General features: G+C 40.2%; 1 protein-coding gene across 1 annotated transcript in view; it reads right to left on the minus strand.

Moving 5' to 3' along the window:
* cstpp1 (centriolar satellite-associated tubulin polyglutamylase complex regulator 1) overlaps nucleotides 1-24,771 on the minus strand; it is a 283,345-nt gene that overhangs the window by 27,939 nt on the left and 230,635 nt on the right. Inside the window, exon 5 of the mRNA XM_072272685.1 lies at nucleotides 15,423-15,508. Within this exon, the coding sequence (XP_072128786.1) occupies nucleotides 15,423-15,508 (86 nt within the window). The remainder of the gene's footprint in view (nucleotides 1-15,422; nucleotides 15,509-24,771) is intronic.

Here is a 24,771-nt window from a genome sequence, read left to right on the forward strand (position 1 = left end):
CCATAATTTGGCTAATCAGCCTTTCATATGGGAGTCTGTCAAATGCCAATGGAAAATCCATACAGATGGTATATATTGCATTACCTTCATAAATCTCTACTAACTACATTATTGGAAAATTCAATCAGATTAGTAAGTAAATTTTTGCCAGTCCTCCTTTATTAATTCAAACTTCTCCAGTTGCTTATTAACTTCCTTTTGTCTAATTGCTATCGAAAGGCCAGCCTGCCACTGTGGATACACTAATCAGCATGTAGTGCTGCATGTATCCAAATTATTAATAAAACTTACGAATATTAATGGTTCCAGCACTTACCTGCTTAGAACATTTTCTACCTTTTCAACCTACTTGCTTCCTAACTTTATCTGATCCACATTAAAGTAATATTATCCTAGATTTAACAGTCATATCAATTCTAAAAAGTAACTTATCTACCACGGGAATGTTCTTCTTATCAAATCCAGCAGAGGTCAACAAATGACCACAGATTGTACAATCCTCATTCTGAAATATGTTGAGTTAAAGTGTTTATGCATAGAAGAGCGTAGAAATAAAGAAACAAAGTTCTAATATCTTGGGTAGCACAACAGAGCAGCTGCAGACCTGGATTCAATTATCTCTGTGGAGTTTGCATTTTCCCCTGGGTGTTCTGGTTTCTTCCAATATGCCAAAGATTGGCCATTTTAAATTACCCCTAGTGTGTCAGTGAGTGGGAGAATCTTGGTGGACTTGAAGAGGATGTGGGGAAAATAGGATGGGATTAGTGTCATAGCGGTGGGGCAGAACAGTAGCATAGCGGTTAGCGTAATGCTTTTACAGATCGGGGTGTTCCAGAGTTTGGAGTTCAATTCTGGCACTACCCGGTAGGAGTCTGTACGTCCTCCCCACGGAATGCATGGGTTTCCCCTGGGTGCTCTGGTTTCCTCCCACAGTCCAAAGGTTAATTGGTCATTGTAAATTGTGCTGTGATTAGGTTCGGCTTAATTGGAGTTGTGGGGTTGCTGGGGCAATGCGGCTGGAAGGATCTACTCTGCATTGTATTGCTAAATAAAAGTTTTTAAAAAATGAATAGCTTATGGTCTGTGCAGACCCAATGGGCTGAAGGGTCTGTTTCATGCCGTATGGCTCGATGAATACTTCGTGTTACAATGAAAGTAAACATTGAAACTCCTAAATGTTTGCTATGCTTATATTCTGCATATATTTCACTTAATAATTTGATTTAAAACATTATCCCTGTACCAAAGATATTTATGGATGTTATTAAACAAATATGTATACATAATTTGATAAAATTACCTACTTAAAATTATCTCTGAACCTTTTGTAAGCTTTTCTTTCCTTCTTGACTAGATTTATTACAGCCTTTGTACACCATGGTTCTTGTACCCTACCATAACTTCCCTGTCTCATTGTAACGTACCTATACAGAACTCCACACAAATATCCCCTAAATATTTGCCACATTTCTTCGGCACTTTTCCCTGAGAACATCTGTTTCCAATTTAAGCCTCCAATTTCCTGCCTGATAGCCTCATAATTCCCCTTACTCCAATTAAATGCTTTTCTAACTTGTCTATTCCTATCTCTCTCCAATGCTACTGTAAAGGAGATAGAATTATGATCACTATCTCCAAAATGCTCTCCCACTGAGATATCTGACATCTGACCAGGTTCATTTCCCAATACCAAATCAAGTACAGCTTCTCCTCTTGTAGGCTTATCTACATATTGTGTCAAGAAACCTTCCTGAACACACCTAACAAACTCCACACCATCTAAACCCCTTGCTCTAGGGAGATGCCAATCGATATTTGGGAAATTAAAATCCCCCATCATGACAACTCTGTTATTATTACACCTTTCCAGGATCTGTTTCCCTATCTGCTCCTCGATATCCCTATTACTACTGGGCGGCCTAAAAAAACACCCAGTAAAGTTATTGACCCCTTTCTGTTCCTAACCTCCACCCACAGAGACTCTGTAGACAATCCCTCCATGGTGTCCACCTTTTCTGCAGCCGTGACACTATCTCTGATCAACAGTGCCACGCCCCCACTTCTTTTGCCTCCCTCCCTGTACTTTCTGAAACATCTAAAACCCGGCACTTGAAGTAACAATTCCTGTCCCTGAGCCATCCAAGTTCCAAGCATCTCCAGTTCCCTAACTCGATCTCTCAGGCACTGCAGCTTGACACACCTGGTGCAGATATGGCCGTCCAGGAGGCTGAGAGACTCCAGGACCTCCCACGTCTGACACTGAGCACAGAAAACTGGCCTCACATACATACTTCCTCCTTTCCGCAAGTAACACAGGTAAACCTACCCTGCCTCATCCCATTACCATCTAAGCCCGTTGAGCCAAAACCCTATCACTCTGCTGCCTCTCACTCTGCTGCCTGCTGGATATGTCGGTCTTCTCTTGAAACCTTTCGCGTTCTAGTGGCTGACGTCACGTGCCTGCACAGTCTCACCTCTCTTTTACCCCAAGTAGTAAAACACTCCCTTCGCTCTGAAAAGTCTGCCATTCACTCGCAGCCTTCTTGCTCCGAATTTGAAAGCAAAAGTTAACTGATCAATTTCAATCCTTAACCATGAAAGGTAATTCAAAGCACAAATACTCCACTGTGTATATGGAGTTGAAATCTGCCCTCAGTACAGCAACATACTATGTCTATACAAGTTGGGCCAAGACTTTACAATTTTTAAAAAGAGACTAAAATAAATAGATGTTATTAAAATAAATCCATGGTATTGTAAAGAAAAATGCCAAAAGCACATATGACTTATATAAAAGAACAATTACTAAAAATGAGAGGAGATAAGAAACTGGTTCTTCCATTCACAGGAACAAATACATGCCAGATTTAAGACCATCAGACCATAAGACAAAGGAGCAGAAGTCGGCCATTCGGACCATCGAGTCTGCTCCACCATTTTATCATGAGCTGATTCATTCTCCCATTTAGTCCCACTCCCCTGCCTTCTCACCATAACCTTTGATGCCCTGGCTACTCAGATACCTATCAATCTCTGTCTTAAATACACCCAATGACTTGGTCTCCACTGCTGCCCATGGCAACAAATTCCATAGATTCACCACCCTCTGGCTAAAAAAATGTCTTTGCATCTCTGTTCTGAATGGGCGCCCTTCAATCCTTAAGTCATGCCCTCTTGTACTAGACTCCCCCATCATGGGAAACAACTTTGCCACATCCACTCTGTCCATGCCCTTCAACATTCGAAATGTTTCTATGAGGTCCCCCCTCATTCTTCTAAACTCCAAGGAATACAGTCCAAGAGCGGACAAACGTTCCTCATATGTTAACCCTCTCATTCCTGGAATCATTCTAGTGAATCTTCTCTGTACCTTTTCCGATGTCAGCACATCCTTTCTTAAATAAAGATCCCAAAACTGTCCACAGTACTCCAAGTGAGGTCTTACCAGCACTTTATAGAGCCTCAACATCACATCCCCGCTCCTATACTCTATTCCTCTAGAAATGAATGCCAACATTGTATTCACCTTCTTCACCACTGACTCAACATGGAGGTTAACCCTAAGGGTATCTTGTACGAGGACTCCCAAGTCCCGTTGCATCTCAGAACTTTGAATTCTTCCCCCATTTAAGTAATAGTTTGCCCGTTTATTTCTTCTGCCAAAGTGCATAACCATACACTTTCCAACATTGTATTTCATTTGCCACTTCTTTGCCCATTCTTCCAATCTATCCAAGTCTCTCTGCAGACTCTCTGGTTCCTCAGCACTACCGGCCCCTCCACCTATCTTTGTATCATCAGCAAACTTAGCCACAAAGCCATCTATTCCATAATCCAAATCATTGATGTACAACGTAAAAAGAAGCAGCCCCTACACGGACAGCTGTGGAACACCACTGGTAACCAGTAGCCAACCAGAATAAGATCCCTTTATTCTCACTCTCTGCTTCCTGCCAATCAGCAAACACTCCATCCATGTATGTAACTTTCCCGTAATTCCATGGGCTCTTATCTTGTTAAGCAGCCTCATGTGTGGCACCTTGTCAAAGGCCTTCTGAAAATCCATATATACAACATCCACTGCATCTCCCTTGTCTAGCCTACTTGTAATTTTCTCAAAAAATTGTAATAGGTTTGTCAGGCAGGATTTTCCTTTAAGGAAACCATGCTGAGTTCTGCCTATCTTGTCATATGCCTCCAGGTACTCCGTAACCTCATCCTTGACAATCGACTCCAACAACTTCCCAACCACCGATGTCAAGCTAACAGGTCTCTAATATCATTTTTGCTTCCTTGCCCCCTTCTTAAATGGTGGAGTGACATTTTCAATCTTCCAGCCCTCCAGAACCATGCCAGAATCTATCGACTTTTGAAAGATCATTTCTAATGCCTCCGCAATCTCCATAGCTACTTCCTTCAGAACACGAGGGTGCATTCCATATGGTCTGGGAGATTTATCTACCCTTAGACTATTCAGCTTCCTGAGTACTTTCTCTGTCGTAATTGTGACTGCGCACACTTCTCTTCCCTGCCACCCTTGAGTGTCCGGCATACTGCTGATGTCTTCCTCAGTGAAGACTGATACTTGTTCAGTTCCTCTGCCATCTCCTTATCTCCCATTACAATTTCTCCAGCATCATTTTCTATCGGTCCTATATCTACTATCACCTGTTTTTTACCCTTTATATACATGAAAAAGCTTTTAGTATCCTCTTTGATATTATTTGCTAGCTTCCTTTCATAGTTCATTTTTTCCCTCTTAATAACCTACTTAGTTTCCTTTTGTAAGCTTTGAAAAACTTCCCATTCCTCTCTCTTCCCACTAATTTTTGCTTCCTTGTATGCCCCTCCTTTGCTTTAACTTTGGCTTTAACTTCTCTTGTCAGCCACGGTTGCATCCTTTCTCCATTCGAAAATTTCTCCTTTTTTGGAATATATCTGTCTTGCACCTTCCTCACTTCTCACATAAACTCCAGCCACTGCTGCTCTGCTGTCCTTCCTGCTAGCATCCCTTTCCAGTTAACTTTGGCCAGTTCCTCTCTCATGCCACTGTAATTTCCTTTACTCCACTGAAATACTGACACATCGGATTTCGGCTTCTCTTTCTCAAATTTCACAGTGAACTCAGTCATGTTATGATCACTGCCTCCTAAGGGTTCCTTCACCTCAATCTCTCTAATATCCTCCGGTTCATTACACAATACCCAATCCAGTACAGTCGATCCCCTAGTGGGCTCAACAACAAGCTGTTCTAAAAAGCCAACTCGCAGACATTCTACAAATTCTGTCTCTTGAGATCCAGTGCCGACCTGATTTTCCCAATCCACTCGCATGTTAAAATCCCCCACAATTATCATAACACTGCCCTTCTGACAAGCCTTTTCTATTTCCTGTTGTAATTTGTAGTCCACATCACTGCAGCTGTTTGGAAGCCTGTATATAACTGCCATCAGGGTCCTTTTACCCCTGCGATTTCTTAGCTTAACCCATAAAGATTCTCTGCACCTTCCGATCCTATGTCACCTCTTTCTAATGATTTAATATCATTTCTTACCAATAAAGCCACGCCACCCCCTCTGCCTACCTTCCTATCCTTCTGATACACCGTGTATCCTTGGACGTTCAGCTCCCAGAGACATGCATCCTTTAGCCACGTCTCAGTGATGGCCACAATATCATACCTGCCAATCTGTAGCTGTGCGAGAAGATCATCCACCTTATTCCTTATGCTGCGTGCATTTAAGTATAACACCTTAAGACCAGTACTTGGTACTTTTTGCTTTGATTGCACTGCAACCTTATTGCGCTGCAACTCATCCGAATGGCTACAATTTGCCCCATCACCTGCCTGTCTTTCCTGACATCTTTACTGCTCACTATCTTAGATTTATTTCTGTTTTCCCCTTCCTCCGCTCTATCATTCCGGTTCCCATCCCCCTGCCAAACTAGTTTAAACCCTCCCTAACAGCTCTAGTAAACCTTCCCGCCAGGATATTGGCCCCCTTCGGGTTCATCTGCCTGATCCTACTATTCTTGCCCTCGCTAGCACGTGGCACAGGTAGCAATCCCCAGATTACTACCCTGGTGGTCCTGCTTCTCAGCTTCCTTCCTAACTCCTGGAAATCTCTCTTCAGGACCTCCTCCCTTTTCCTATCTATGTCATTGGTACCAACATGTACCAAGACAACTGGCTGCTCACCCTCTCCCTTCAGAATTATTCTGGACCCGATCTGAGACATCCCGTACCCTGGCACCTGGGTACCTATTTGAAAGCTAATAATAATACAGGAACTTGTTTGCATGTAGTGATGCCCATAAATCAGACAATTGTAACCCAGTGATGGCCTATGTTTAAGTTATTAAATTTGTTTTTGCACTTGTTATCCAGTTGCATTAGTCATCACATTCTTGGGGATGCTGCACATTTGATCAGTATCACTCCAGGTATTTCAATATAGTCAATAAATTTAACAAGCCTACAGTGAGTCTAATTATCTTGATCTTTTACATTATTCTTTAGCAATGTAGTTTGTAGCACTGCTGGATTAATGGCCACACTCAATATTTATCCAAAATTACCACTTTATTATTCATTTTTAAAAATCTTGGCATGACTGGCATGGCCAGCATTTCAAGCCCATGCCTAAATGTGCTTGAGAAAGTAGTGTGAGCTGTCTTCTCCACAAGACCACTGGAGAATTCAAAAATGAAGGGCTGCTGATCTAGTTCAAAGTCAGATGATGGTTTTATTAAGTACAGATAAAGACAAATGCAGGAATTATAAGACAAAAGAAAATGAGGATAAACTAAATTGTGAAGGAAGATTAAATTTACAACTGAGAGAAAATAATTTTGTAAAGCCTCATCAATAACCGGTTAGATGGTGGGATGGGTAAGGGCACTTAAAATATTAAATGACAAAAAACATAGCCCATTTTGTAACTTCAAAGCAAGATAAGAATGTACAATGAGAGAAGGCGTAAAGAAAATGATGATAAGCATACCTTAAGATATAGCAGGAAAATCTATACTGAGCAACACACATAAAAGTTGTTGGTGAACGCAGCAGGCCAGGCAGCATCTATAGGAAGAGGTACAGTCGAAGTTTCGGGCCGAGACCCTTCGTCAGGACTAACTGAAAGAGGAGTTAGAAAGATCACCCTCCCCCTCCTGTCTTCCTCTATCATTTTGGATCACCTCCTCCCCCTCTCACTTTCAAAGCTCTTACTAGCCCCTCTTTCAGTTAGTCCTGACGAAGGGTCTCGGCCCGAAACGTCAACTGTACCTCTTCCTATAGATGCTGCCTGGCCTGCTGTGTTCACCGGCAAGTTTTATGTGTGATGCTTGAAATTCCAGCATCTGCAAATTTCCTCGTGTTTGCGTTTTTAAATCTATACTGATGCAGGTTTCAGCCCAATTCCTTTTCCCTTTATGATGTTGCTTGATCTACTTAAATCAGGGAGGATGTGCTGAAGTTCTTGAGAATATTGATTACAAGAAGGAAGAGGTCCTCAGTCCTTTGAAGCACATAATAGCATCCCCAGGACCTAATGGGATTGGTCTCTGGTTATTAAGAGAGGCAAGAGAGGAGATTGCTGAGGCCTTGACAGAGATCTTGTATTCTTTTTCACCACAGGTGTGTTCCCAGAAGAGTGGGGGTACTCAGCTTTGTTTCTTTGTTTGAAAAGGGCAATAGGTACAAACTAGGAAATTATAGGCCAGTAGCCCTTACGTTAGTGGTAAAGAAGTAAGTGCAGAAGGTTCTTAGGGAAAAACATGGACATGTTCAGAGTAGTCACCATGGCTTTGTGTGGGGGGGGGGCTTAATTAGAGTTTTTGTTTTGAGGAGCTGACAAAGATCATTCATGAGGGTAGGGCAGTGTTCCCTACATAGACTTTAGTAAAACATTCCCAAAGTCCCTCATGGTAAAATGATCCTGAAGATTAAGGCACATAGGATCCATGGTAACTTGGCAGATTAGATTCTAAATTGGATTGGTCATAGCAGACGGAGCATGGTAGTGGAGGGATGTTATTCTGATTAAAAGGTCTATTCTGATTCCAATTTGAAGGTCTTTAAACCGTGTTCTGCTTGGATTAGTGCTGGGACCTCTGTTATTTATGAAATATGCAAATAACTCTGATGAAAATGTAGGTGGACCGATTGGCAAGTTTGCAGATGACACAAAAATCAGTAGATTTTAGCCAGTAGTGAAGATTGCCCAAGGATACAGCAGGATATAGATCAGTTGGAAATACAATATGGCAGAAAATGACAGATGGAGTTTAACCTAGACAAGTGTGAGATGCTGCACTTTGGGAGGTCAAATGCAAGAGGAAACTATACAGTAAATGGCAGGGCCCTTGGGAGCACTGATGTACTAAGAGATCTTGGGATGCAAATCCATAGCTCCCTGAAAGTAGCAACGTAAGTAAAGCGTGGTAAAGAAGGTATATAGTTTACTGGCCTTATATTGGCTTGGGCAATGAATATGAAGTTGGGAGGTGATGTAGCAACTGTATAAAACTTTGTATAGCCACATTGGAGTGTGTGCAGATCTGATTGCTGTATTACAGGAAGTAAATGGAGAGGGCACAAAAGAGGTTCACCATTATGTTTCTTGGATTAGAGAGTATTAGCTATAAGAAGAGGTTGAACAAACTGGGATTGTTCTCTCTGGAGTATCAGAGGCTGACACAATGGAAGTATATATAATGATGCAATACAAACATAACCTTTTTTCCTCAGGGGCAAATGTTTAAAGTAGGTGACACAGATTTGGGGTGAGATGGAGTAACGATTAAAGGAGATTCGTGAGGCAACTTCTTATTTTAGAGACAGGTTCCTGGATCATGCTGCCAGGGGAGGTGGTGGTAGCAGATATTATAATAACATATAAGAGGCATTTGGAAAAGTACACAAACAGGCAGGGAACAGAGGAATGTGGACCATATGCAGGCATGTGGGATTAGTTTAAATTGGTATCATGGTTGTTAGAGACATCGTGGGTCGAATGGCATGTTCTTGTGCTATACTGTTCAATCAGCTATGTTCTTAAACTGCACACAGTACCTCAAAGCCTCGATAGAGATAACGCAATGTCATTACTGCAAACATTAGTATAAGAGCTTATTGAAAGTGTGGATATTCAAAAAACTACTAATGACCTTGTTCACTATCAGAATCAGAATCTGGGTTAATATAATTAAGTATAACTGCTACAAGATAATTTTAGAACAGGTGTAGAGGTGTACATTAAAAGCTGAAGGAAATGGTTGTGTTCTTTAAAGAACAACAAAAATGCAGCAAAATGGAGAGAAATGATTGCTACCCACTTGAGTGCATACTATGTTTGCTAGTGTAATTATAAACAGAATAATTCAACAACTCGTTGCTGAAATCCATAATGTGAACCGGAACCAGATAAGAACAATATATGCTAATTGGCCTAGAATGTAATATTTCTCGGCATATTTCCACCCACTCTAATTTACCAGCCCCTCTTTCTCATGCAAGTATAAAGATCCACACAACCACACAGCACAGATAAAATGAGGCATTCCAAATTTAAAATTGTAGAGAAATAATTTTATCAGAGTCTTCTCCATTCTCCAAATAGAGTGAAAAATTATTGATAACTCTGCAACATTATAAATGGGTTATTTTAGAGATCTAAAACAACTTTGTATCAGGGCATAAATTATATAGAAAATTAAAGTACAATTAATCATTTTTACATATTGGGAACTTAGTAACAAAAGCAAGGCAGATAACCCGAACACCTTGACAGTCATTAACATCTTTTATCTCTCTCCTTCCCTTGCAGGATAAAATAGCTAGATTTTGGACATCACTGAGCGAGTGACCAGTAGTGTCACCCAAACCTTTTACATATTTCAAATCTTGCTTGTGGAAAATGATGTCCTGTTCCTCCACTTGGCAGAGCATCTGTATTTAGCCTGCAGGGGTAATCATGAACTCCCTATAACCTAATAAATTAAATAAACAATTTAATTGTCTTCCTGTTTGCAAATGCGGTTTTAAATAACTTCAGTGGTATCCTATCTTTTTTCCATAATTAGACACATTTTTTGGATTCTTTTAATACTTTGACTTTATGCTTGACAACTGTATTGCTTATTTCTCATAAGCTGCAACTCCATTCCCTGAAGAATTACTCTTGAAATCTGATGTTAACATAGCCATACCAGCTTCTTAAATGAATATGTATAATATCCATTTAATATTATACATTCATCCTCAAAACTAATACCACCATATTCTCCCTCATATACTATCTCTCCCTACTACCTATTATGAGCCTATAAAATAAGAATGCATTAAGTTTTGAACACTGGAATTATTCATCATAGTATATAAAGGACTCAGCAGAAGATGGATTCCAATGGGAGTTACAATGGATTAATAAAAGTATGAAAGTAATATGAAGTCTTTAATCCTGAACATACAGTATATAATGATTATGAACATATAAAAAAGGAATGCTTTAAGTTTTAAACACTGGCTTTGTGAGTTATTGTGAACATTCTACAGTTTCCAGAGAAACTATAGCTTAGTTTCCTTCCCCTTGCCTTTCTTCATCATATTTATCTACGTGCTTTCATTTTGCTTCATGGATTTCAAATACCCTTTTTAATTTTGCATTTTTTCAGGGGCCTTTTTTTATGAATATTTCATTCAGGTAATGCTTTTCAACTCTTGATTTTGCTTTTCTTTAAGTTGATTTCTTGGTGGTTCAATTTTAGGACATTAACTTCTTTCATATTATCAGAAAATACAATGTTTCTGAGTAATACCTCATTTTCACACCTTCCATGTTTGTAACTCAAAATGGAGTCAACCTTCTGTTGAGGCTACTTAACAAGATAAGAGCCCAGGGAATTATGGGAAAGTTACATACGTGGATAGAGCGTTGGTTGATTGGCAGGAAACAGAGAGTGGGAATAAAGGGATCCTATTCTGGTTGGCTGCCGGTTACCAGTGGTGTTCCACAGGGGTCCGTGTTGGGGCCGCTTCTTTTTACATTGTACATCAATGATTTGGATTATGGAATAGATGGCTTTGTGGCTAAGTTTGCTGACGATACGAAGATAGGTGGAGGGGCTGGTAGTGCTAAGGAAACAGAGAGTCTGTAGAGAGACTTGGATAGATTGGAAGAATGGGCAGAGAAGTGGCAAATGAAGTACAATGTTGGAAAGTGTATGGTTATGCACTTTGGCAGAAAAAATAAACGAACAGACTATTGTTTAAATGGGGAAAGAATTTAAAGTTTGGAGATGCAACGGGACTTGGAAGTCCTCGTACAAGATACCCTTAAAGTTAACCTCCAGGTTGAGTCAGTAGTGAAGAAGGCGAATGCAATGTTGGCATTCATTTCTAGAGGAATAGAGTATAGGAGCAGGGATGTGATGTTGAGGCTCTATACGGCGCTGATGAGACCTCATTTGGAGTACTGTGGGCAGTTTTGGTCTCCTTATTTAAGAAAGGATGTGCTGATGTTGGAGAGGGTACAGAGAAGATTCAATAGAATGATTCCGGGAATGAAAGGGTTAACATATGAGGAACGTTTGTCCGCTCTTGGACTGTATTCCTTGGAGTTTAGAAGAATAAGGGGAGACCTCATAGAAACATTTCGAATGTTGAAAGGCATGGACAGAGTGGATGTGGCAAAGTTGTTTCCCATGATGGGGGAGTCTAGTACGAGAGGGCATGACTTAAGGATTGAAGGGCGCCCATTCAGAACAGAAACGCGAAGAAATTTTTTTAGTCAGAGGGTGGTGAATCTATGGAATTTGTTGCCATGGGCAGCAGTGGAGGCCAAGTCATTGGGAGTATTTAAGGCAGAGATTGATATGTATCTGAGTAGCCAGGGCATCAAAGGTTATGGTGAGAAGGTGGGGGAGTGGGACTAAATGGGAGAATGGATCAGCTCATGATAAAATGGCGGAGCAGACTCAATGGGCCGAATGGCCGACTTCTGCTCCTTTATCTTATGGTCTTATGGAGTCCTTGATATACTATGATTAATAATTCCTTTGTTCAAAACTTAAAGCATTCCTACTTTATAGATTCATAATCATTATGCATGTTCTGGATGAAAGACTTTACATTACTTTTATACTTTTATTTTGTCAATTCTCTCATCAGAAATCTATTGCTTTCTTGCTTTCATTCTAACACTTCTCTTTCTCTACACTTCTCTCACCCATAAATATATATACAAACCCCATTTCCAGGAAAGTTGGGATATTTTCCAAAATGCAATAAAAACAAAAATCTGTGATATGTTAACTCACATGAACCTTTATTTAACTGACAAAAGTACAAAGAAAAGATTTTCAATAGTTTTACTGACCAACCTAATTGTATTTTGTAAACATACACAAATTTAGAATTTGATGGCTGCAACACACTCAACAAAAGTTGGGACAGAGGCTTATTTACCATTGTGTTACATCACCTTTCCTTTTAATAACACCTTTTAATCGTTTTGAAACTGAGGATACTAATTGTAGAAGGTTTGCAATTGGAAATTTTGTCCATTCTTGCTTGACATAAGACTTCAGCTGCTCAACAGTCCGTGGTCTCCGTTGTCTGATTCTCTTCATGATGCGCCATACATTTTCAATAGGAGATAGATCTGGACTGGCAGCAGGTCAGTCAAGCATACGCACTCTGTGTCTACAAAGCCACGCTGTTGTAGCTCGTGCAGAATGTGGTCTGGCATTGTCCTGCTGAAATAAGCATGGACGTCCTGGGAAGAGACGTCGCCTTGATGGCAAAATATATCTCTCTAAAACCCTAATATACACCTCAGAGTCAATGGTACCTTCACATACATGCAACTCACCCATGCTGTGGGCACTGATGCACCCCCATACCATCACAGATGCTGGCTTTTGCACCTTTCGTTGATACCAATCTGGATGGTCGTTTTCATCCTTGGCACAGAGAACTCGACACCTGTTTTTTCCGAAAACTAGCTGAAATGTGGACTCATCTGACCACAGCACACGTTCCACAGTCTTTCGGTCCATCTGAGATGAGCTCGGGCCCAGAGAACTCACCAGTGTTTCTGCATAGAGTTGATGTATGGCTTCCTCCTTGCGTAATACAGTTTCAAGTTGCATTTCTGGATGCAACGACAAACTGTGTTAAGTGACAATGGTTTTCCGAAGTACTCCCCAGCCCAGGCGGCTGTAATTGTCACAGTAGCATGACGGTTTCTTAGGCAGTGCCGCCTGAGGGCTCGAAGATCATACACATTCAACAGTGGTTTCCGACCTTGCCCTTTACGCATTGAGATGTCTCTGAATTCTCTGAATCTTTTCACAATATTATGTACTTTAGATGTTGAAAGACCTAAGTTCTTTGCAATCTTGCGTTGAGAAATGTTCCTTTTGAACTGACTAACAATTCTCATGAATTTTGGCACAAAGGGGTGAGTCATGACCCATCCTTGCTTGCAAAGACTGAGTCTTTGATGGACGCTACTTTTATACCCAGTCATGATACCTCACCTGCTACCAATTAGCCTGCTTAATGTGGAGTCTTCCAAACCGGTGTTACTTGAATATTCTGTGCACTTTTCAATCTTATTTTAACTCTGTCCCAACTTTTGTTGAGTGTGTTGCAGCCATCAAATTCTAAATTTGTGTATGTTTACAAAATACAATTAAGTTGGTCAGTAAAACTATTGAAAATCTTTTCTTTGTTTTTTTGTCAGTTAAATAAAGGTTGATTTGAATTAACATATCACAGATTTTTGTTTTTATTGCATTTTGGAAAATACCCCAACTTTTCTGGAAATGGGGTTTGTATATGTATACACACACACACACACACACACACATATATAAAACATATATTTCACATATAAATACATTCTCATCTGTTGTTGTCACCACAAAACAGCAGGTGCAATTTCACCAGCTCACCACTCAGTCTTGGATCAACTGGATAATTGTTATACCAGCCTGTTAGTAATTTATTGATTACAGCTCAGTGTTCAACACAATCATACCCTCAGCTCTAATCAACAAATGTGAAAACCTGGACCTCTGCAGGGAGATTACAGTCTGTTTGGACCGGAAATAGCATCTCTACTTCACCGACAATCAACACTGGTGCACCTCAAGGATGTGTGCTTATCCCATTCCTCAACTCTCTCTACACCTACAACTGTGTGCGAGGCACAGCTCAAACAGCTATTGTTGGCAGAATTTCAGATGGTGACAAGGAGGCGTACAGGAGTGAGATAGATCAGATGGTTGAGTATGGTGGCAAAAACAACCTTGCATTCAATGTCAGTAAAACCAAGGCAATTGTGGACTTCAGGAAGAGGAAGTCAAGGGAACAAACAACAGTCCTCAATGAGGATCAACAGTGGAAGGGGTAAGCAGTTTCAAGTTCCTGGGTGTCAACATCTCTGAAGATCAATCCTGGGTCCAATGTGTTGATGTAACACAGAAAAAAGGCATGATGATGGCTATATTTCATTAGGAGCTTGAGGAGACTTGGTATGTCACCAAAGACCCTCGCAAATTTCTACAGATGTACAATGGAGAGCTAACTCTCTGGTTACATCACTGTCTGGTATGAGGGGGGCACCCGCAGGATCAGAAAAAGCTGCAGAAAGTTGTAAACACAGCCAGCTCCATCGTGGGAACCAGCCTCTCCAGCATCAAGCCCCCCCCCCAGCCCCCAGGACATATCCTCTTCTCATTGCTACCATTAAGGGGAAGGTATAGGAGCCTGAAGACATATACTCAGTGTTTCAGGAATATTTATTTATTTCTTAGAGTAATTTATAGTTTTAAAAAATATTATGTATTGCAATGTACTGCTGCCGTAAAACAACAAATTTCACATCATATGGCAGTGATATTAAACCTGATTTTGAAGAAAACCTGCAATTGTTGCAAAAGTTACCGACCATTGCAGAAGAAAGGCATACTTAGAAAAATAATTTATTTATAATAAGCATCGTGAGGTTTGTAACAATATTACACTAGTCAATTGTAGATGTTCATGTCTCATATTGGTTGATGGGGATTTAAGTTAAAAAAAATTAAAGTCTCAAAGCAGACTCAAAGGTAAAATTGACTTTCCAGTAAATCACCGCTTCAAATTGATTTCTTGTCCTAAAATTAACGAGTCAACCTACGTCAATGAATATTCTGCAGGTATTGTTCTGTTAGGAATCATAGGTTGTATAAGCTGTGAACTATCAGATGACTTCTAAATTCAAGAGGGTACTACTATATATTACCTAATATTATTAATTTCAAATACAATACAATGTAGAGAGAGCTGTCAGGCCCTCAGCACCGTTTCATGATTCAATTGCTTGTTTTGTTCACCCAAATGAAACAAGAAAGCAATAAAGATAGAAACTTACCACAGTAGTAGAACTGTATCTGGAATGCATACAAAAAATCCATAAATGACATTGGACAGTCCATTGCATCATCCATGAGAATAATCCTGCAAACAGCAATTGAATAGATTTTGTTTGTGGCTTAGTAGAAAAAATCATTTCATTTGGTTAATTGGGTGTAAATATAATTTTATTAAAACATTTTATTTGTTTCAGTGGAACCTCCTTGCCAAGCTAGAACGGCAAAGCACATGGCAAAAAAAGATGTACTGAATATTTACTGTCACAGCTGAGGTATAGAATACAAGAACAAGAAAGTCATGAGAACTCAGCTCTTTTGGTCTCAAGGTTGTAATGCTACCACAGGTGGCACAAGAGGTTAGGCTCTTGTCAGGACGGGAGAATTTTGGTTATAAGGAGGGACAGTCAAGGCAGGCTGGTTTCTTTGGAACATGAGGGAATAAGTGGAGATGTAATTGAGATGTAAATAATTAGAAGAACATAAAGCTGTGTGAACAGGAAGGATCTATTTCTCTTAGCAGAGAAGTGACTTTAATTATAGTGCACATAATTATATTGTCTGGCAGTAGGATTAGTAGGGAGTTGAAGAGAAATATTCAAAGAATACTGACATCTAGAGTACAATGGCAAAGGGTTGTAGAGACCGAACCCCCTTATTATGTTTAAAGTACATTTGGTTATTCACTTGAAGAGCTGACAAGACGCTTGGGAGCACTTTTCTTGGCTGCCATGCACTTAGGACTAGCAAAGACTTGGAAAATGTTATTACTGTTAAGTTAGGTAAAAATATAGGAGTCAATAATTGAAAAAAATTAATAAGTTGTCTCTTAAGAGGCATATGCCTAGAAATTGGACCATTTGGAACAACTGTTTTGCACTCCTTAAATCACATTTGCAACCAGTTCTAGTTTTATTAGCAACCATTTGGAAATTACCCAGCCATTTTCCAGTCGTGATTCATCTGAGCACTACACACAGATTAAACAATATCATCTAGCATGCAGTGGCCTTTTCTGCATTATCTGCCAGAATGTGGCTGTTAAGAGGAGTGACCTAAATTTATGACTCATTGAAGAAGATATAGCAAAACCTGAGGCAAGTTAGCAAAATAATACAAAGTAAAAGATACACACTGGGGTATCAATGCTGTGCTTGCAGGGAATATCACAGTCCAATTTCTGTCCTTTGCTTTTGACCATAGGACCACTGAAGATATTCGCAGCTTCAGCATATTATGTCTTTCTGCTGATACTATGGTCATTGGTCCCTTGATAAACTTGCAACTGCTAGGAGGTTGGTAGGTTTTGTTGGGGCTGCTTAACTACACAGGTTTCCTATCTCTCACACCAACTCAGCTCCTAAAAACTCAGCTGCTTTTCCTCCTCTCCATGGAAGAATTTCAAGTTCTGTATTGTTCTGTGCAATGCTGTACTGTGGTTACCAATGGATAATACAGTTTAAAAGCGGACCCATGTCGCAGCAGTCAGCGTGGCAATGAGCTGCCATCTGCAGTGTCTGCAGGTAGATGTTGTCACACCACATAGATCAAATTTTACAATGATTTGAGTGAAAAACTATTGCTTTTTTAAAAACTAGATTTTTTCCTGATTCCGAGATATTTTGCAAGTCACCTCATGTAGTGTCAAACAGTCATACAGTACAGAAACAGCCCTTCAGCCCAACTGGTCGATGCCAACTACAATTTCTAACTACACTATTCCTATTTGCCCACATTTAACTCTCCAATCCTCTCCTATCCATGTATCTGTCAAAGTACCTTTTAAAATTTGCTAATATACTGCCTCAACCATTTCCTCTAGCAGCTTATTCAATATGCTGACCATTCTCTGGAGGAAAAGGTTGCCCCTTGGGTTCCTGTACTCTCCCCTCTCAGCTTAAACCTAAGCCCTCTCGTTCTTGATTCCCCAACCATAGGTGAAAGATTGCTCCCATTCACCCTTTCAATGCCTCTCATAATGTTATACTCCTCTAGAACATCACCCCTCATTCTCCTACCCCAGTGAAAGTAAGTCCCAACCTGCTCAACCTCGCTTCAGATCTCAGTCCCTCAAGAGTCGGCAATATCCCTGTAAATCTCCTCGGCACTCTTTCCAGCTTCATGGCATCTTATAGATGAGTGATGAAAACTGAACACAATATTCTAAATGTGGCCTCACCATCATACTCCATTAATTGCAACTTGGATACTGAATGGTCTGAGTGATAAAGGCCATTGTGTTTTAAGGGCTCCTTTACCACCCTGTCACTTCCAGGACACCGAGTTGTACTCCTAGTTCCCTCTGTTCTACAAAACTCCCCAAGGGCATTACCATTCACGGTGAAAGTCTGACCCTCATTTATCTTCCCAAAAAGCAACATCTTACACTAATCCCCACTCATCTGGAGAAGAGGGATGCATACATTAGAATGCTGTTCCTGGACTACAGTTCAGCATTCAACACCGTAATTCCTTCCAGACTTGACAGGAAGCTCAGAGACCTTGGCCTGCACCCCGCATTGTGCAGCTGGATCCTGGACTTCCTACTGGATCGTCGACAGGTGGTAAGAATGGGTTCCTTCACCTTTGCCCCTCTGACCCTCAACACAGGTGCCCCCCAGGGTTGTGTCCTGAGTCCCTTCCTCCAATTCTTTTACACCCACGACTGTGTTGCCACACACAGCTCCATTCTGCTGATTAATTTTGCAGAGGACACAATATTGTAGGCCGTATCTCGGGTAATGATGAGTTTGAGTACAGAGAGGAAATTAAGAACCTGGTGGCATGGTGCGAAGACAATAACCTCAACGTCAGCAAGAGGAAGGAATTGGTTGTTGACTTCAGAAGGAGTAGCGGACTGCACGACCCAATTTACATCGGTGGTGCGCAAGTGGAACAGGTCAAAAGCTTTAAGTTCCTCGGGGTCAATATCACAAATGACCTGACTTGGTCCAACCAAGCAGAGTTCGCTGCCAAGAAGGCCCACCAGTGCCTTTACTTCCCGAGAAAACTAAAAAAATTTGGCCTGTCCCCTAAAACCCTCACTAATTTTTATAGATGCACCATAGAAAGCATTCTTCTAGGGTGCATCACAACCTGGTATGGAACTTGTCCTGTCCAAGACCAAAAGAAGCTGCAGAAGATCGTGAACACAGCACAGCACATCACACAAACCAATCTTCCGTCCTTGGACTCATTTTACACTGCACACTGTCGGAGCAGTGCTGCCAGGATAATCAAGGACACAACCCACCCAGCCAACACACTTTTCGTCCCTCTTCCCTCTGGGAGAAGACTCAGGAGCTTGAAGACTCATATGGCCAGATTTGGGAACAGCTTCTTTCCAACTGTGATAAGACTGCTGAACGGATCTTGACTCGGATCTGGGCCGTACCCTCCAAATATCCAGACCTGCCTCTCAGTTTTTTTGCACTACCTTACTTTCCATTTTTCTATTTATGATTTATAATTTAAAATTTTAATATTTACAAATTTTTACTATTTTTAATATTTAATATTTGTAATCCAGGGAGTGAGAAGCACAGAATTAAATATCGCTGTGATAATTGTATGTTCTAGTATCAATGGTTTGGCAACAATAAAGTATAAAGTAAAAGTATTGAACAGCCTTATTTCTAGTAGTAATGAGACAGCCAACAGAGGAGAGGTTAACACTCTGACACAGTGGTTCCAAAAAACAACTTCTTCCTCAATGTCCAGAAAACAAAAGAGCTGATTGTGGATTACAGGAGGAAAGGAGACAAGCTCGCCCAGATTACATCAATGGGACTGCAGTAGAGAAGGTGATTAGTTTCAAGTTCCTCGGTATACACATCACCGAAGATCTCACCTGGACTGTCTATACCGGCTGTGTGGCCAAAAAACCACAACAGCATCTCTTCCACTTCTGGCATCTGATGAAGTTTGGCATAAGCCCCCAAATCCTCAAGACCTTCTACAGGGGCACCACTGAGAACATCCTGACTAGCTGTATCACCGCCTGGTACGGGAACTGCACAACCTTGATTGCTGGACACTGCAGAGAGTGGTACGGGCAGCCCGGCGCATCTCTGGATGTGAACTTCCCTCCATTGAGGACAGTTATAGAAGCAGGTGCTTAAAGAAGGCCTGGAAAATCATTGGGGATACCAGTCACCCCAACCATAAACTGTTTCAGCTGTTTCCATCTGGCAAATGGTACTGCAGCATTAAATCCAGGACCAACAGGCTATGGGACAGCTTCTTTCCACAAACCATTAGACTTATAAATTCACATGTCTGTACATTGCGATGGAGTTATAGCACAAAGATTTTTTACTCCCTCACATTGTAGGACAGATGTAAGATTTAAATAAATAAATAGATAAATAGATAATCCAAAATAAATTACATTGCCTTTCCTCAGACTACTTACCAACTAATCAAGATCCCTTTGTAAAATCTGATGATCCTCACTGCCAACCCACCTTAGTGCCATCTTCAAACTTACTACCCATCCCTTGTACCTTCTCATCCAAATCATTGATATAGATGACAAATACCACTAGGCTAGGGAACTCCAGTAATCATAGGCCTTGAGTCTGAGAAACAAGCTTCCACCATAACCTTCTGCCTCCTATCTTCAAGCCAATTCTGTATCAACATAGCTCATTTTGTGCATGACATGAGAGTGAATGGCAGCTTCTAGGAAATAACCTGTAACATGTATAATCTCTACCAAATATTAAGCATTACAAAAAGTGTAATTTTCTGTTATTATTAACAATTAATGTATATTTGAATAAGATTATATAGGGGCAATCCATAAATAATTCAATTTGTCAACAAAGTGAAATAATGTGTTTTTAAGTCTTCATCATGAAAGCTAACAACTGATATTAAACACAAGAAGGTTCACCATTTTTGTCACCTGTTGAGGTACACTGCACTTCATTCCATCGGCTACAGCTTTACCCAACTTTCCAGGATCCACGTCCCACTGTATCTTTAGACAGCTTTCATCATCTCTGATTTTCATATTATCTGTAAACTTACTCATCAGATTGCCTACATTCTCATCCAGGTCCTTTCTATATATTACGGACAACAATGGTCTTAACAATAATCCTAATGGCTGAAGCCTAGAGACTGGAGTTGGAGGATAGTCTGCATGTGTATGTGCGGGTAGGTGGTAGGGAGGAAAGGGGCTTGTTTTGCTGTTGTGGCTTTGTTGATTGTTGCATTCTATATTGTTCTGCTGAGTATTGTGGACATGCTAATATGCTGCTGGAATGTGTGGTGACATCTATGGGCCACCCCAAGCACATCCCTAGTAATGTTGGTTGTTAAAGCAAATGACACATTATGTTTCGACGTAGATTTGGTAAATAAATCTGAATCTGAAAAAAAACATCTGTGGTATACCATATGCATTGCAGTCAACAGTCTGGGAGCTAGTTCACATGAACTACAGTAAATGGAGGCTGGTAGTGATACAAAGTGCCAGTGCTTATATCTCCTGTGCACTGTGTGAGCAAATTTTTCTAATTCCTATTTGCCACAAAGGAGCATTTTATAATATGACTTTTATACCTAAAGAGCAACTGAAAGGAAATGTTTAATGACTTTTTTTTCTGTTGATTACGACCTCATAAATACACAGCTTTCTTCCAGCTGGGCACATTGACTATAAAAAGGTCATCTTTTCCCCTCATGCAGCCAATAGCAGTTCTCACGTGCTTTCGAGCAAGAAGTTCCAGAACATGAATTGGCCACTCTCACAGCTGGTGATCAGCTGCTGAGATGAGAATATTGATATATGTAGATGATCTAGCAAGCTGTATACAAAATCTCAGAAAACACAGCTCACATTATAAACACAAGAAATTCTGTGCATGCTGGAAATCCAGAGTAACATACACAAAATGCTGGAGGACTCAGCAGGCCAGGCAGCATCTATGAAAAGGAATAAAGGGTCAACATTTTGGGCTGAGATCAATGTTCTCTCTAATTTGTAATGTCCAGTGTGTGCAAAAATCTTGTGCTGTGCAATTTTTTTGCCCGGTGACAACACGTGCGCACTCAATTTTATATATAGAGGTATTCACTTTAACAGCTCGCAAAACACTGTAAATAAAAAATTAAGAGCTTTTGCACACAGTTCGTATGTGATTTGCTTGCTAAGTGACGCTTTAAAAAGTCAAGTTTCCAAATATCACTCCATTTCTTCTCACTTGCAAGTTCGCCAACGAGCTAGAGGGTGACAACTTTTTGTTCACAGTTTAAATTCCTTGTGCGCTAGTAGCAAAGATGTGTGTGTACTCAAACATGCACACGTTAGAGGGAACATTGGCTGAGATCCTTCATCAGGGCTTATCACTGGGTCCTGATGAAAGATTTTGGCCCGAAACATCAAACAGCATCTATGGAAAAGAATAAAGTGCCAATGTTTCAGGCTGAGACCCTTCGTCAGGACCTGATGAGTCTTAATGAAGGGTCTCAGCCTGAACCATTGACACTTCAATCCTTTCCATAGATGCTGCTTAACCTACTGAGTTCCTCAATCATTTTGTGATAATAACTCACATCAACCCTCATTCAAAAAAGGGCAGTGGAAATATACCTGGAAATTACAGGCTAGTGAGATTCCAAGGGGCAAGACTTATGTTCACTTGGAAAGTTAGGGATTAATGAAATGGAGTCTGCAAAGAAGATCATATCTCACAAGTCTGATGGGGAATTTTGAGGAGGCGACTTAGAACAAGTCAGCATAGTAGATGTAGTTTTCATGGACTTTATTACAGTAAAGCTTTTTACAAGTTCCTGCATTGTGGACTGGTCCAGAAGGTTAAGGCATAATGAATTTGAGGTGTGTTGGCAAACTGGATCCAAAGTTGGCTTGTTTATAGGATAGGGAAGTAGTGATACACAATTTTTATGATTGGAAGTCTCCAATAAGTGGTGTAGCACAGGGATTGGTGTTTATTATTTGTGAAAAAAACCTACGTGTGAACTAATGCACTTTGGGGTATCACATTCTGGAGTGGAGAAATTTAAAGATCTGAGAGTGAATTTTCTTAGGGGAGAATGGTAGTTATCGAGAATGAACTGCCAAAGGAACTAGAGTCATAAATTATATTATAGAGAAACAGGTACTGTACTTTGGACTAACTCATCAATGCCAACCAAGAGTGCCCTCCTGAGCTAGTCCCATTTGGACCATATCCCATTTTAACTTTTCTATCCATGAACTTGTCAAAATGACTTTAACTTGACTTTACCACACTCTCTGATAGTTTGCTTTACATACCCATTACCTTCCGTGTGGAAAAACACCCCTCAGGTTTCTTTAAATCATTCCCCTTGCATGTTAAACTGACATCCTCCAGTTTTAGACTCTCCTTTCCTGGCAAAAATGCTGCAACTATCCACTTTATCTGTCCCCCTCATGATTTTACAAACCTCTGTAAAGTCATCCTTTAGCTCCTATGGTCCAAGGAAAACAGTCACAGCCATCCCAGTCTTTCCTTACAACTAAGCTCTCCAGTCCCAACAACATTCTTGTGAATATTTTTGGCACTCTCTCCATTTCAATCATATTCTTTTTTTGGTATGGTAATTATAACTGCACACAATATTCCAGGTGCAATCTCACCAGTGCCCTGTACAGTTGTAACATGATGTACTAACTCTTGTACTCAATGTCCTGCCTAATGTGGACAATGTGCCATATCCCCTTTTCACCACCTTGTCTACCTGTAAACCACTGTCAAGGAATCATGTATTTGCATTCCAAAGCTTCTATTTTCTACAAATCTCCCCAGGGCCCTGTCATTTTCTGTACATAACTTGCCCTGGTTTAACTTTTCAAAGTGCATGACTCCATTTGTCTGACTTGAATTCCATCTGCCACTCCTTTTCCCACTTTCTCAGTTGATCTAAATCCTATGGTAAACTTAACACGACTTTCTTCACTGTCCACCATACCACCAATTTTGGTGTCATCTGAAAATAAACCTATCACGCTATCTGGATTCTCCTCCAGATCATTTGCATGATAAACAACAGAAGACCCAGCACTGATCCCTGCAGCACACTACTGGACACAGGCATCCATCTGAAAAAAAAAATCCTTCCATTACCATCTTCTAACTCCCTTAACCAATCAATTTTGTATTCAATTGTCTAGCCAACCCTGCATCACCTTCCAGTCCCGTCTACAATGGAAGACCTTATAAAGATCATCATGTAATAGATATTAATAGTAATTATTTTAGTCAAGTATATGGCTGTCATCAATCCTCTCAGTTACCTTTTCAAAAATATTCTATTAAATTTGTAATACACAATTTACCATATACAAACCATGCTGGCTAACCTTAATCAGTCCTTGCCTTTCCAAATGCTAATATATTGGTTCTAGTGTAACAGTAGTCAGTGAAAAATGATATTTTTAAAGTAAATGACATGCTATTCCTTTAATACTCGCCATTCTTTAGGCTACCCATGAAACCAATTTCCTACCTAGATTCAATCTGCTTCACACAATTAACTGGCATTTCTTGTTGAGCACACAAAACTCAGGCCAGCATGATTGTGTGTGATAATATTGAACAGTAATTGTAGCAATCATTAAAAACTCCTGATCATCAGTGCTACTGAGTAGCTCTTTCTCAAAACTGTATGCAAGAACCATATTAGGCTTGGACGTATGTCAATCAAACCACTGACAGTTACAGTCCAGTCCCAAGGTCAAAGACTGACTTGTTGGATGAAGTACAGGGAGTTGGAAGTCTCAGTACAACTACAACCCTGCAAGATTTTCAGTAAGAAAAGGATTTTAAAAACTGTTAAAAAATGCTAATTAGCAAACAGAAAATTTAATATATGTAAGGCCAAGTTCAAAGGTAGGAGCCTCATCCATTGTGTTTGTCCCCACCTCACACTGGATTATAAATATGTGCCGCTAACAATAAATGCATAATTCAAAATAACATTTTGCAAGGTTTCTGTGGTAATCAAAGTGGCATATTGATCTCACTGCTCATGCTCATTCATTGGACTCCATTAACATTCTATTATAGCAGCACTAGAGCTGGAATTCATTTGTTTCCACAGATCATAAAGTACATAACATCATATTGAAAACTATATCAAAAGCTTCTCCACAAAGTCTGCCACAGTTCAACAGACAGCACTCACCTGAATCAAAAAGGTTGTAGGATAAAACTTATCCCAGAGTCCAATGCAAAATAATCTAAATTGACGCATAGTGTGCTATCTTGTGAATTAGAAATTAACTGAGGTCTATTCACTCACTATAGATTTAATGATTCCTTGATGCCACTTGGAAATAATGTAGGGTATTTTCTT

The sequence above is a fragment of the Mobula birostris genome, chromosome 11, assembly GCF_030028105.1.
Source record: "Mobula birostris isolate sMobBir1 chromosome 11, sMobBir1.hap1, whole genome shotgun sequence".
NCBI classification, from domain to species: Eukaryota; Metazoa; Chordata; class Chondrichthyes; order Myliobatiformes; family Myliobatidae; genus Mobula; species Mobula birostris.